At 43.2% G+C, this 14421-nt stretch overlaps 1 protein-coding gene across 10 annotated transcripts in view; it reads right to left on the bottom strand.

Moving 5' to 3' along the window:
- Kalrn (kalirin, RhoGEF kinase) overlaps nucleotides 1–14421 on the bottom strand; it is a 638378-nt gene that overhangs the window by 412091 nt on the left and 211866 nt on the right. For all 10 annotated transcript variants that reach the window (XM_013515182.1, XM_005386537.1, XM_005386534.1 and 7 more), the window contains exon 4: nucleotides 961–1153. In XM_013515182.1, the coding sequence (XP_013370636.1) occupies nucleotides 961–1153 (193 nt within the window). The remainder of the gene's footprint in view (nucleotides 1–960; nucleotides 1154–14421) is intronic.

The raw sequence follows: 14421 nt of genomic DNA, 5'->3' as shown, positions 1-14421 counted from the left end.
ATGCTGTCATTAAAAATTCTTAAGGAATTCATATTTCCAAAAATTCTTAAGGAAAATTTAGTTTAAAAAAACATGTTTTTCCTGACTATAAAAGTCATATATCGTTGTTGAAAGAAAATAGGAAAACATGAAGAAAATAACAACCACCCATTTTCCTAGCCATTTTGAACGAACCACTGTGAACATTTTCATGTGTCTCTCAGTTTCCATATACACACTTAAAAACAAGTTCTACATTACACCACCCATATTATTGTATAACTTGCCTTTTTAAAAAAAATATACTATGAACATTCTGTGATATTTTCTAAATGCGATCTCAATGACTTCATAGTATTTGTGTATTGTTACCAAAATCATGGGATAGTTAGAACCTACATATGCATGTGTAATTTATTACACATGTGTTTGTGTATGTATACATTCTTATAAAAATTAGGTGAAGATTTTGTATATGTATATGCTCACAATTTTAATTAGCTCTTTACATTTTTGTTTTCAGTTTTTGAGTAAAAGATTTTTTTTTTTTTTTGGTACCAGGAATCAAACTCAGGACCTTGCGCTTGCCAGGCAGGTGCTTGTGCTGCTGAGCTATATCCCCAGACCCTGTTTTCTGTTTCTATGTTGAGAATATTTTCCTAGAAGAATTACTAGATCAATGAGTATAAACTCTTAAAGGTTTTCATTATAAATTGTAAGTTGCTCTCAGAAATAGTTTCCCAATGTACACTTTCACCACCAGTATATAAGATTATCTAATGAAGCTGTGCCTTTAGACCTTTTGAGCCTCTTATTCTTCCCCAGAGTCTAACTGGAGGAATAAGGCCCAGGTTGGCAAGGAATCCTGAAATCTCAACCCTTGACATGTTGCATATGGCAGGGCAGGTGGAAAAGGGGAAGTGGGAGATGTGTACATAGCAGAGAGGAGGGGAGAGGAGGGGGAAGAAAAGTCTGGCTCACCTCAAAGATGAATTTGGAGCTGCCAAAGTTGGTCTTCTGTTTCTGCCAGAAGTTGTCTGGCTTGATGATGAGGGCCACATGGATCTCAGCTGGGAAGGCTTCTTGCAGCGTTTTGAGGAGGGGCTTGATGAGGTCCCACTTGGAGCCCCGCATGTCGATGATAACAGTGAAGCCACGTTTGCACACGTCCTCACTGTGGGGAAGTCAGAGGTCAGACACAATCAATCTTGGCACCTAAAACTTTAGAGTATACTGTCCAAAAGCACCTAGAAGCCTGAATTCCCTTTGACCTGAACCATCTTTGCAGGCTTATTCCAGGTCTCCTGCTGCCTTCTGGTCCAATTCAATACCAGTAGGTACAACCTTGGAAAACCTTTCTAGACTAACCCGATCTGACCAATGGTCCTAGCATTCTGCCTTCTTTTAGCACTTAGCAAATAACTCAGCCTTCCTTAAAGTCAATAGTACTTGAGAAGTTTACTGTTTGGGTGTCTGCCACTGTATTTGATTTCACTTATATTTTTTGTGTCCCTCTCTCCTTCCTCAGATGAATCATGTTTTTCTCACTCAAATTTAAATCTCTAAATGCAGAGACCCTACTACCCCTTAAAGATGAGGTGGAAACTCCTCAGCAAGACTGCTGGTTTCCCCTGCACAGGTAACAGACACAGGTACACATTACTGCTGGCTAGATAACCCTTTTCAATGAAGGGTTCTAGGCCAATTCAGCCAATTGATTAGAGATGGCACACAAAGCACTAATATCATATACTTGCCAACACTGCATTTAAAATGAATTTCTTATAGCTCCAAATATACATTAGCTTAAAAAAATCAGGTCACTAAGTCATGCTGAACACATAGTGAGAGCAAGGATGGGACCGACACAAGGCCCTGTTCTCATGTTCTTTCATTTTAAAAGTCAGGCATGAAAAGGCACAGTTCAGGATTTGGGGCTGAGGGTGAGAGGAGTAACTGTTGAAATCAAGGCCAGCCAAAGCAGTATCTTGAAAACCAAGAAATAAATAAGCTAAGCAATTCAAAATGTTGTTATATAACTTATTAAGTAGTAAAGTTTAAACACTTAAGCCTTGACTATAACTCCTAAAAATAAAAAGAAAACAATGAAGTTCAAAACAGTTATAATGTCTCAGTTTGGAAGAAAGTCCTTGTTTTGGTAGCTACAAGTCTTTCCTCTTATTTTTAGTTTATTTAATCTATCTATTTTATAACTTCAAGCAGACTTTGGTTAATTCATATTTTTTGTGTAAACACTGGTGCAGTATTTCCTTGGGGTCTTTCATCTAATTTGCTATTTCCTACAGTACTTGCTTAAACCACTGTGCATGACACGTGAGTCTCAGATGTGCCCACTGCCACTCACAGACACTAGTGGTAAGGCCACAGGTGGAGAGCTGAGACTACAAAAGGAGAAAAAACATCTTTTCAGGTTTCCATTATCAAATTTTCATGTCTGTGCAAGTGTTCCACACACATGGCAGCTTCTTAGGTCTCCCAGGGAAAGAAGGCTGAGTCTTTGTTTCTTCCCAAATCCTGTAACCCAAAGGAAAGGAGTTGCCTTTTCTTCTCTGACACATAATGAATCCATAAGTGGCCAAGGTCTCCCGTACATAATGTTCTCTGCCCTCTGAAAATAGTGTGACTTTTGCTTAAGTTACAGAATTTCTTCCTCATTATAAGGAAAACCTGATGTCTATAGAAAAATAAAAATATTCAAAAATCTATAGAAGAGACACCAATGGTAGGAGTTTATAACACTCTGGCCTATTCTCAGTCTTATTTGTGCGAACAGTGTTCTGACTACAAAGTCTTCTACTTTTCACTGTAACATACAATTTGTTGTCATATCTGAAACTGTCAAATGATGCACAGCCCATCCCTTCCAGCTATGTCTAACCTCCAGCCTAACTTTCCCCCATTTTTAAATGTTATGTAGTAATATTTTTAAAAAGAAGTTGTGCTCCTTAGACACATTATATTATGTACTGTGTATACGGCCCACAATGATTCCTCTTCACTCAAAAAAAAAAAAAGAGTGGTACACGTTGACATAGCTGGATACCATAATTTAATCACTGTTATTACTGCTTTACAGAAAATATATCAATTGATATGCCCACTAGCAATTACAGTATATGAAAGTACCCCCTTTAGTGTATCCCCATGTCATGGTTGAAATCGAGGATGACCCCCATAGGTCTCATAGCTTCAGAGGCTGGGCTTTTGGTGGTGATTGGAACATGGCATTATGACAGTCATCAGGGGCTTCATGCACTAATGAGTTCAGCAGCTGAAGGTGCTCTGAGGAGGTCGGGCTTGGCTGGAGGTGGGCCAGTGGGATGAGGTGAATTAGAAGGGTTGTATCTTATCCCTTCTCTCTCTCTGCTCCCTGACAGCCATGACTTGAGCGACTTTCCTCCACCAGACCCTTCTGCCATGCCTAGGAGCTAGCCAACCAGACTGCAAATGTGAGCCAAAATAAATCTCTCTTCCTTTAAGTTGTGGGTGTCTCAGTGATGTGAAAGTGATTAAGATACCTCACCAGCACTGGTCACTGAATTTTTAAATTCTTTGCCTATTTCTATGAAAAATAACTGCATTTCATTTATATTTGTCTTTTTTGTTTACCAGCTATTGGTTATTGAGTGGGCTTGCATTTGTTCTCTGGCCCTTGGCTCTGCAATGTTAGAATCAGCAACAAATATTGCCTCTGGCCAGGTGTGGTGGCGCATGCCTGAAATACCAGCACTCAGAAGGTTAAGGCAAGTGGATCACCACAAGTTCGAGGCTACACAGTGAGTTCAAGGCCAGCCTGGACTATATAGCAAGACCCTGTCTCGAAAAAAAAATTGCTTCTGTAAGTCAGTTTATTTATCCATTTTCTGGTGGTGTTCAATGGCTTTTCTCACTGAATGTAGTGCACTTTAGCTTAACTCAAATTTGTGCATTCCCATGATATCAGGCACTGCCAAGTAACTGTGGGTCTTGCATTCTTTAGAGATAATAATGGTCTTACTCATTTTCCTGTTCCTCAGGCTCCAGCCCTGTTGTCATAATTATGCTGACACAAGAAATCTGTGTCCCTAACAACAAAGACTGAGTGTTGTTACCAAGCCTGGCAAGTGACTGGCATCATCTAAACATGGGGGTCAGCAGCAGGTTACACACTATTAAGTAACAATTTCTGACAACTGAAGTAGAAATCAGGTACTAATATTTTTCAGGAGGCTCTAACTCGGGAGAGGGAGAAAGAAGCCCAAGGGCTGATGCTGAGGACTAATCTAATTGGCTTCTCTCTGTGGAAACAGCCTAATCTCCCAAGGTGCTTTGTGTATTTGGTGTCAAGAAAGGGGCATAGCCAGGAGGAGGGGAAGGAACTTTTTGCCACACATTTATTCTTTACCAGGTACTGTGGATGGCACTTGCTAAATGTTATTTCATTATTTCATTTTATCTCACAGTTACTTCACAAACTAAATTATCTCAGTGTACGAGAAGATGAAATTGAAGCTCAACATTTGCCTAAGGTCACATGACTAGCAAGTGGGCTAAGAAAAAACAGTATTCGAAGCTGAGACTGTGGACTCCTACAGCCATGCTCAGGGCCTATATCATGTTGTATCCAGGACACTGACACTGTGTGTGGGTAGTGATGTACTTGGGGACAAGAGCTGAGGGTTAGCAATGAGGGCCTTAGTTTCACAAAGGATGTAGGAAACTAGGTCCAGAGTCACAGTGGATGACCTCCAGTCTGTAACCAGTGCAAAATCACAACAAAAAAGCAGAATAATATGGAATATTGATGAGGTTCAAGTATTTCATATTGGTCAAACATGTATGTAAATAGGAAGACAGTGGTAACAGTGATGTTCTGAGTGCACTAGAAAACCCCCTTCTGGGCTCTTTCACTATACCTACAGGAGCCAAGGAGACTTGCCTGTATGGAGGCCATGCTACACACACACACACACACACACACACACACACACACACATACATCATCTCCTCCTTGTAGACCAACCTCTTAGGACTTAAAATCCTAAAACTCTTTGCCCAAAGAGCCCTTACCCTATTTCTTGGGTTCATGGGTACTGCTTTCCAGGGCCCAATCCCTCAGGGCAAGTAACACCATCGGAATGTGTACCCCTACGTCCATGGGTGGCAGAAGGCTGCTATTTGCAAGGATCTGGCTAGAACAGGGACTTGCAAGCTAAGGTATCCTCATGCATCCCCCCTGCTATGCAGGACAGAGCTGGAGAACGACAGCAAAGGCAGGCAAAGCACAAGCTGCCATGTTTTGACATGGGACTTAGAGGAGTCCAAGAAATCTAAATTTGAAGGTGGCCTCTGAGGTTGCTATGAAGATACTTTTTGCACAGTTTGTTAGCTTATTACATTATTTTTAAATATTCAGAAAAAGAGTATGTGGGCTCGCATTTGTTCTCTGGTCCTTGGCTCCGCACTGTTAGAATCAGGCCTTACCAGAAAAGGGGCGAGAGTACAAGCAGACTTCAGATCAGGATCCACTTGCATGCTGAGGCAGGAGTGTTAGATTATTCTATGGTCATGAGGTACTGTGGGAGGGTATAACATTCAGGGAAGGAGCATAATCAGGTTGCTGGGAAAGATCACCTGCCAGCTATGCAGAGAGTAGACTGGAGTCATCCCAAAGGACAGGTGAGAGTAGGAGTAGAGAAGCTAGCTCCTCTGAGTCCTTGCTAAAATGACTCTTCAATAAAATCCTCCTTGGGCCACTCTATTGAAAACTACAACTATTGCCAGATAGTTCCTGATTTATTTTTCCCCTTAGTACTTATAAACATCTGGATAATATATTTCTTTGCTGCCCACCTTCCTTCATTAGAAAGTAACTTCAGTGAGGACAGGGATAGTTTGTGTTCATTTTGCTGCTGGATCCCAGTATCATCCCATGCTTGATGCATGGGAAGACTCAATACACTGAAGAAATAGAGGTAGAAGTGAAGGGTACAGAAACTAGAACCCAGCTTCTTATGTCTGAATCCTAGATCCACCAGCTACATATTGTGGACTTTGGGAAAGTTACTTTTAACTTCTCTGGATTAACCACACATGAAGCAGGAGAATGGACACAGTGATCAATATCAGTGTCCTGGGAGGGCTGCTAACAGCACCTATGCTCTTTTATGTTCCTTTCCTCGACCACCGTGCCCATTCTGCAGTTCCATGAGTGGTACAGCCATCAACTCATGCCTGCCACACTCTTTGAAGACCTGCTCAGAGACCAGAAAGCTGGGCAGTGATGACCCCACCCCAGGGCTGCGTGACACAGGTGTGCTGAAGCCCAGACCCTTTCTCTTAAAGTAGAGTGACTCTGAAGTGTGGGATGTATTCAGGGCCTGTCCAGGCCCCAGTGAGGCTACAGTTAAGACCTTCTGAGATCACATCCTTGCTTGGTTCTTCCCCTTTCCACTCTGCCTCTCTTGTTCCCTTATTAGTTTCTCCTGGAAAGCATGCTCTTAATAAATTACTTGCTCTCAAACCCTTATCTCAAAACACAAAGCCTAAAATAATTAATTTTATTATATGTTAGAAATAATTATGTAGATATAAATGACATACTTCATGCATATATGAGCTTCTGAAGGCAATTTGATATATGATCTGGAAATAAAAAGAAATTGGGCTGGAAATTTTGATTTGAGAGTCACACACAGCCTGGCACTTGCTGAATAAATAAATCCATGAATGGGTGTGAGCCGATGTGCCCAGAAGTGGGTAAGAGCATCCAACAAAAACGATGAGGAAACAAGCCATCTTCTGAGATTAGGGAGAAACAGAAGAGGAGTGAAGTTGAAGGAGCAAGGGAAGAGAGGCTTTCCAGGAGCAGTCACAGTGTCAAACACTGCAGAGAGGTAGATCATTGACACCAGAGTCACTGTTTAACATCAAAGAGGCCGTGGTCCCAGGGGTCAGGGCAATTTTCAATGCAGGCTGGGGCTGGAATTAATGCTGGAGCAGGGACAAAATCATTCTGGTTGATCTCTGGGATAATTAGAAGGAAAGGTCAAAGTCAGCAGTGCTTGCTGTGTTGCACTCCCAGCCCTTGGCCTGCTCCCCACTGCTCCCAGGAACCTCACCCAGCTCCCTAGCCTGCCCCTTCTTAAAGCTCCCACTCCCAGCCTTTCTCTCCTCTCACCTGGTGTGCTCAGAGGTGAGGCAGTGTCAGCCAGCCAAGTTACATTAAAATACCTATCAGGTAGTCCTCCTTTCCCTTTAGGTGATCTACTTTCTAAAAGATATTTATTAGCTCCAATCAGATGTTCAGGGGCAGGATTTTGCATCGTGCATGCTGTGGATAGGAGCATGAGAAGTGGCAGTTGGAGCAGCAGGCCTTCCAAAGAGAAAAGGAGAGAGGGCCCTTCCCCATGGCTCTCCTCTTCCCTGAGAGAGAGAAGGTGGCTACTGTTCTTCCTGCTGCTCCCACCCGCTCCACTATTTGCCTGCTGGGGCTTGGCGCCCCATCAGCCAGCTTCTTACACTATGTGATAAATCACCGTTCCTTCAAACTGAGCTGTGAACTGTTTCATAGACTCTCCAGGGCTCTCAGGCCCAGAAGTCATAAATGCATATACTGAATGACCGGATGATTGATCAGCTGTTTCTTGTTCTCAATTCTAGACCATTTACTCTTTTGTTCATTAAATGTCACTGGGGCTGTTTTCACTCAGCAAGCTTGTGCTATCTTGAAAAGGCATTTTTACCACTTTATGCCAATGCTTCTCAAACTTTAGGAACTTTCATTATCACTTAGGATGTTTATTTTAAAATGCTGATTTGGGGGACACCTTTCAAATATTCTGAAATTTTCTGAAATTAAAGCCCAGGAGTCTCCCTAGTGACCCAAGACATTTCCTCTCTTAGGTACAGTTTATGAGAGCTTAATGATAAGGACTTACTTAAATCAGATCCTGTATTAAGATATTCACTGATACATACCAGAGAACACACAACCATACCAGAGAGAACTGTGAAATACACTAAGAACAACATTTACAAGGTGAACCAACAATATACCATCCAGGAACCTGAGGAAAGTGTTAGTGAATATCTCCCTACATTCATGTCTCATTTATGAGAGAATAGTTATTTATTGCCAGCATAGACTGGACAGGATTTCTGCCCTTGCAGTACTGGTTCTTTTTGCAAAGACTAAGCTCCTCCATGCTAGGCCTAAAGAGGAGCTCCATGAAGAGCTGGCAGCTGCCCTCTCCAGTGTAGCTGACTTTGCTCAGTCAGGCACTGCTGAAGATCAGCTTTCCTGGGCTTCCCACTTTACTTATAAATCACCGTGAAATCACTGAAGAGCTTCTACTCATCACATACCCAGCTTGACAGCTTCATCTCAAACATCTGGGAAAGTAACAAATGTCTCTCTAAGGGTGTCTTAGGTCCTGCCCACATTGGATGCCCCAAGTCCCCTCTTTACTTACTGGGCTGTGAATTATGTGAAGGCTGGCTACAGGTCTGAGGGATCCAGGTGTGGAGGGCCTCACAATAGGTACATGACAAATGAAGAGCCACATGACGGCTACCGTTTCACTCATGGTAGCCTCCCATGCTTAGCAGAAATCACATTTTAGCAGCCTACTATTGAACCCGATCCCCAAGAAGTGGTTTTATCAGGCACATGTACTACTGTTGTAATGCTTTCTCTTGTCTTTGGCAGGCCTTAAACCCTCTGCTCAGCAACCCATTCCCTGCTCATTCACTTTAACATGATCTATCTCTTGGCCTTTGTGTTTGCCTGTCTTTGCTACCATTAGAATCCCAGCCCTATTTCACCTTAGAAGACTCAATGGCCTCATCCTGGAAAGTAATGACTAGAGTGCCAGTGCCTCAAGCCACAGTTAGCTGTGGGATGTAGACAGCAGGACTGAGCACCTGTCAGGGACAACCCCAGGCCAGGGCTTCACCTTGGGTACCATCTGGTTTCAGGGAGCCAAGCACCACTTGTTCTCATCCCTCCTCCCAATCTCTACCCAAGCAAAGCCCAGACCATCTCCTGGGATTCTATCCTGGCCACACTGGTGAAGAACTTTGAACATTTCCATTACAATCTGATGAAAAGTTTGGATCCTCATGCCATCTTTTCTTCTTCCATGATCTCCTCTGTCAGAATGATCCTCCTCACACTATTATTATTCATGCTTCTCTTCACCCCCTTATTAGTTTCACCTTTTTATTAAACTTTGCCCTATCATCCTTGTATATCTTTGTTTTCCACCCCAAACCCATTTGAAAGTTCAACTAACAAGCCTTTGTCCACAAGTCTTCTCTGACTGATACAGCCCCTTTCACCCATTCATCTCTCCTGGATAAGGTCTCGTCTTATTCATTGCTATAACCCTGTGCTTTCCTGGTAAGGCAGCTATGATATGCGGTAACTATGGCCAGGTTTTAGTTTATCAATGTCTGTATCCTTGCACAGATTTTATAGCCTTAAAAGGACAACCTGGTTATAAAAGTGTTTCATAAATAATACAGTGTCATACATTACCCATTAACTCATTAATGTATTCATCCAACATTTTTATTGAGACTGACTTTGTGGCTGCCCAGTACTATGCACTGGGGAAATAAGTGTGGGCAAGATGGAAACATGAAAGTAACATTCTAGAAGAAGAGATAGACACAAGACAGTAGCTTGATAAAGAGAATTAATGCAAGTTAGGATAAGTCGTAATTTGTCACGTGATCTGGACAGGTCATTTGAGGAGACGACATCTAAGCAGAGGCCTAAACTTTGAGAAGAAACTAATGACACTAAAAAAACTCAGAGGAAACAACCTGTGCAAACGTTTGAGAAAGCCCATGTGCTGGCTGTTCCTCCACTAGGAAGGAGGCAGAAACAGTGAAGCTCAGTAAGTAGCAGGAGATGAGCAGCCACAGCCTGGTACAGAGTACTAACTCTCAAGGACCCGGAAACCTCAAGCTGGAAGACATCAGATGAGAGCCAAGCCACTAAAACTTGGAGCAGCTGGTTTGGGTAAAAATGGGACACATTCATATGTTAATGATAAAAGTTTACCTTTACAGAGCACTTGAGGCTCTATATATGGTAAGCATTTTACAGAGCAAGGTCACATTTATCCCCCACATGAAACTCACAGGGAGAGCCCATTATTATCCCATCCAATAGTTAAGAAAAATGAGGATCAGAAAAGGCTGAATAACCTGCTTAAATTCACCACAAAGGGGTAAAATTAGAACCTGAATAAAGTTCTGTTTGAGTCCAGGATTTGTGCTTGAAAGCCATTCTGTCTCTTGAAAGCACAGAACACTTCAGTTTGGAGGAAACTTCACACTTATGCTTATTAGCTCCTGTATGTTGGAGCTGAGCTTAGCAGCACATTCCAGAGGAGAGAACTGACCTGTCTATGGTCACCCCATTTGATGAATGTCTTAGCCACTTGGGTCAGACATCCAGATGTCTACTGCCTTACTCGAGGTGTTTTACTAAACCATGAGCACTCCGAAACTGAAAGGAAGAAAAACCCTTCTTTAAAGAAGCAGGCATTCAATAACCTGGCTTGGATGCCCAGCACACCCTGTGAGTACTGAAGCCCCCAACTCAGGAAAGAGGAGCATCCAGTCAGCAGTATGCTGTGTCAGAATCCTAGTGTGGGAGCCCAGGAAGGCCCAGAGTCTGGTCAGGATGGAGCAGAATTAACCTTAAAATCAGATCTTATCACTATATTGTCCAGGGATGGTGACAAATTCAGCTGTGGAGAAGGCTAGACTGATCACAAATCAGTGGATGTCAGAAAGGAAAGGAATGGAGTTAAGGGCTTCTGATATAATGAGGACAGCACTGGCTATGCCACGTCACTGTGGGCCCACAGCTGCAGGCAGGATGAACCAGTGCAGGCATGATGTATGGGGAAGCCATACCCATGGCTCTTGGAACTTCTTTTTTTCTTTTGCAGTGCCAGGGATCAAACCCAGGAGCTTGTGAGTGAGCTCTCTACTAATACCTGGAGACTGTCTACCACCAGAAAAGACCGTAAAGAAGTCTTTATGGTCCAGCACCCAGCACAGTGCTGTACCCATGCTCCCTTAACCTTTTCAGAGCTGAATTTGCAGTTCAGAATTGGAGAAGAAAGGTCCCTGGAGTTCTCAGGAGAAAATTATTTCCCTGACCCATCTGTGTTGGAATTCTGAGCTATTATCAGAGGCACAGAGTCTCTGGCTGTAGATGTCCTGATCTGCCTTACCCTGCTTTCTGCTCCTCAATGCTATTCTTTTTTTTTTTTTTTTCCGTTTTCCTCCAGTACCGGGAACTGAACTCACGACATTGCGCTTGCCAGGCAGGCGCTTTACCACTGAGCTAAATCCCCAGCACCTCCTCAATGCTATTCTAATGGCCTTGGCAGTTCCCTGTTAACTGCCCTAAAGCAGACCACACCCACTTTCTTAAACAACCAGAAATTAGCAGGTGTAGAAGAGAAGTGTTAAGGATACATTAGCACCTGCTTTGAGTTTTCTAATTGGTATAATCAGAAGTAGTAAAAAGAATACTAGAAGAGACAATGCCTCCTGGAGAAATAAGCCACTCTCTGGAGAGCTTGGTGTTGTGAAGGGATGTTTGCTGGGGCAAGTACCAGGCATGGCTGGATGTCCAAACAGCAGGGGAGAGTGAGAGGGCCCCTTTTGCTTGCCAAGTACCTTTCTCCATTGGATCAAGGTGATGGTCCATTATCAGCTGGCATCCTGTTATGACATACTGTAATTTAGCTGCTATTAAGTCCTTCTCAAGACTCACCTTAATTCGCCAGGGGTTTGGTTTTTGCTTTTGTTTTGTCTTGTCTTTTTTGTTCTGTTTTACTAGAAGATATTCTCTGCCCTTTCTCCCAGGTCATTCTTATTCTAAAGAGTTAGTGTCTTGTCCACCTATTTAATAACCCCTCTTTTGCTTTTGCATCTTTGGTAATATCAGGGCCAGAGGGCAGTAGAAGATGATCTTTTAACCTAAATTCAGAGCCAATTCTTTCTCTGCGAAGTGGGGAATTCTGCTTAACTGGTCTGAGGTTGGACTCATCATTCTTAAAATTTCTCCCTGGTGATTCTAATACACAGCCATTGTTAAGTACTGTTAAAAGACATTTCTTTCCAACTCTATGAACTAACCCTTGCCAGTTGTGACCCTCAAGTTTGCCAAAGCAAATCCAACTCTTGCCCTACACGAAGGCCAAATGAAGAAGGTTGGTGTTTTCCACCTCTTCAAAGTCTGTTAATTTCATCCAGGTGAGGCTACTAAACAAAATGCCAGGAGCAGAGATGTGGCCACTTCTCTTTTTCCTCAGATAGAATATAATAAGTAAATAGCAATGACCCAGGCCCCAAGCTTATACACTGATTTCCCAGGTGTGATCATAAAGTGGTGTCCAGAGGCCTAAAATCATACAACAGGAAATTTGCATCTATGTACCATCTCCAATACTACCTTTAAACAACAGCAGTAAAACTTTAATAAATGAAGTCTTCTCAGAAAGGACAGATTTGCCATCCTACAAACAGTCAAAAGAGCATGCCACAAAGGAAGGGAACTCTAAAAGAGATCCAGCAGTGGCATGGTGACAACAGCATGAGGAGAGAAGGTCAAACCCTCACAGGGTTGCCAATCAGCCTCACAGTCTCTAAAACAACCTCCATTCACCAAAGGGAGAGATCCACTTGCTAAGCCCGGTCGCATAGGGCATGGCATGGGAAAGAGCTACCCATAGGTAAGAGAAGACAGCACTGGAAACTCTAGGAAGACTAGAACCTTGGTCCTAGAAATCTGGGACAGCTAGCCAGCAGGAGAAGATGGCGGAGAGGTGGGACGGGAACCCCAGGACAGCAGCCTCCAGTCCCATTTCCCACCCTCTCTCTCAGCACTGTTCATCTCTCTCTTCTGGGCTACTCAAAATATGAAGCAAAGCAGCAGAAAAAATGAACTGGAAATCCAAACCCACAGCCTCTCCACACAGCCCTCTACTCCCCACAGCCCTCCTCAGAACACCCCAAGGCCTCTCTCCTCTGGCTTTCTCCATCCACTCTTTCCTCTCATAGGGAGGATGGGTGAAAACAATTCAACTTTTAACTTTAAAAAGTATTGGTGTGAAAAAAAAAAAGTATTGTTGTGATCACTACTCACGTATCTGTGAGTGGCACCCCAAAGAAATGATACAGGGTACTTTTCTAACATGGGGAGAAGGAAGAGAAGGGAGCTGATGGGCCCCAGGAGGGCTGCGACTGTGCATCTGTGCAGCTGGCTGCCATGCTGCCCCTACCCATCAAGGACGAGAGAGGAACTTCCCTGGGCTCAGCCACATTTCCCGTGCCATGGCTCTTTCTCCTCCCTACCTCTCCCACTTTCTCACTGGATCTCCCCTATACAGCTGGGCTCTGCTTTCCTGGTAGGCAGATGGAATCTTCCCAAGAAACCACATTTCCCCCAGGAAGCAGCCCTGAAGGAGGCCCATATATACCTCCTCTCTTTCCTTCCTCCTCTTTCTTCTTAAATAGTCCACATGTTCTTGAAAGCCCTAAGCTCTTTGCCTGCAGGACATATTGCCACATGCACAAACATCCGCACCTACATAGACCATGCTACCTGGCCAGCAAAGTCACCCTTCAGGCCATGCCCACTGACTATGCTTTATAAACCAGTGCAGGGCAAGTGGTTCTTGGCCTGCAGCCAGCATCCTGTCCCTCTGACAAACTAGACTGTGCTGGCAAAGAGAAATGATGAGGTCCCCATGGCTGACATGGAGGAAAAACTCTCTGATAGCTCAGGCACTAGTGAGATCCTGGGAACACAAGTGAAGTTGTGGAGATAGGCAGAGGGGAGAATGACCTGAGGAGGGGTGTGCATGCTTAGAATCTGAAATGGATAGGAGTGGTCAGCATCAAAGTAGTACAGCTGGGGCACTCCCTTCCCTTTGTTCAACTATAAAGGCTACACCACCCTAATGATCCCTGCTTCCATAATCCTAAACAAGGAAGTTATGTGAGCCACCTCCCTTTTCTCTATTCAACCATCAACCAACCACCACCCTAATGATTATCCAGGCTTATGCTTAGGAGGTTGCAAATTGCTAACCTCAGAGAGAGACAACGGGAGGCACCTTGGATCAGTGGTGTCTGACCCTATAAATACTAGAAGCCTGAGTTACTGAGTCCCTTTTTTCCCTTGCACTCCACTCCCTTTCTCTTTTTAATTTTATTTTTAAAGAGAGTAGTACAAGAGAGAAAAAGACAAAAAAAAAAAAAAAAAAAATTTACTGTTCTTTGCTAAAGATGCTATATAACCTGGAACTCAAAACCATCTCTTTAAGGGATAACTTGTTCCTTGGGTGTCTCCCATGAATATATGTAGTCATATTAATAAACTCTGGGTTTTTTTTTTTTCTTGTT

The sequence above is a fragment of the Chinchilla lanigera genome, unplaced genomic scaffold (assembly GCF_000276665.1).
Source record: "Chinchilla lanigera isolate Chin_1 unplaced genomic scaffold, ChiLan1.0 scaffold00026, whole genome shotgun sequence".
NCBI lineage: Eukaryota > Metazoa > Chordata > Mammalia > Rodentia > Chinchillidae > Chinchilla > Chinchilla lanigera.
Note: the sequence above shows the minus strand (reverse complement) of the source record. Positions and strands in the feature narration are given on the sequence as shown.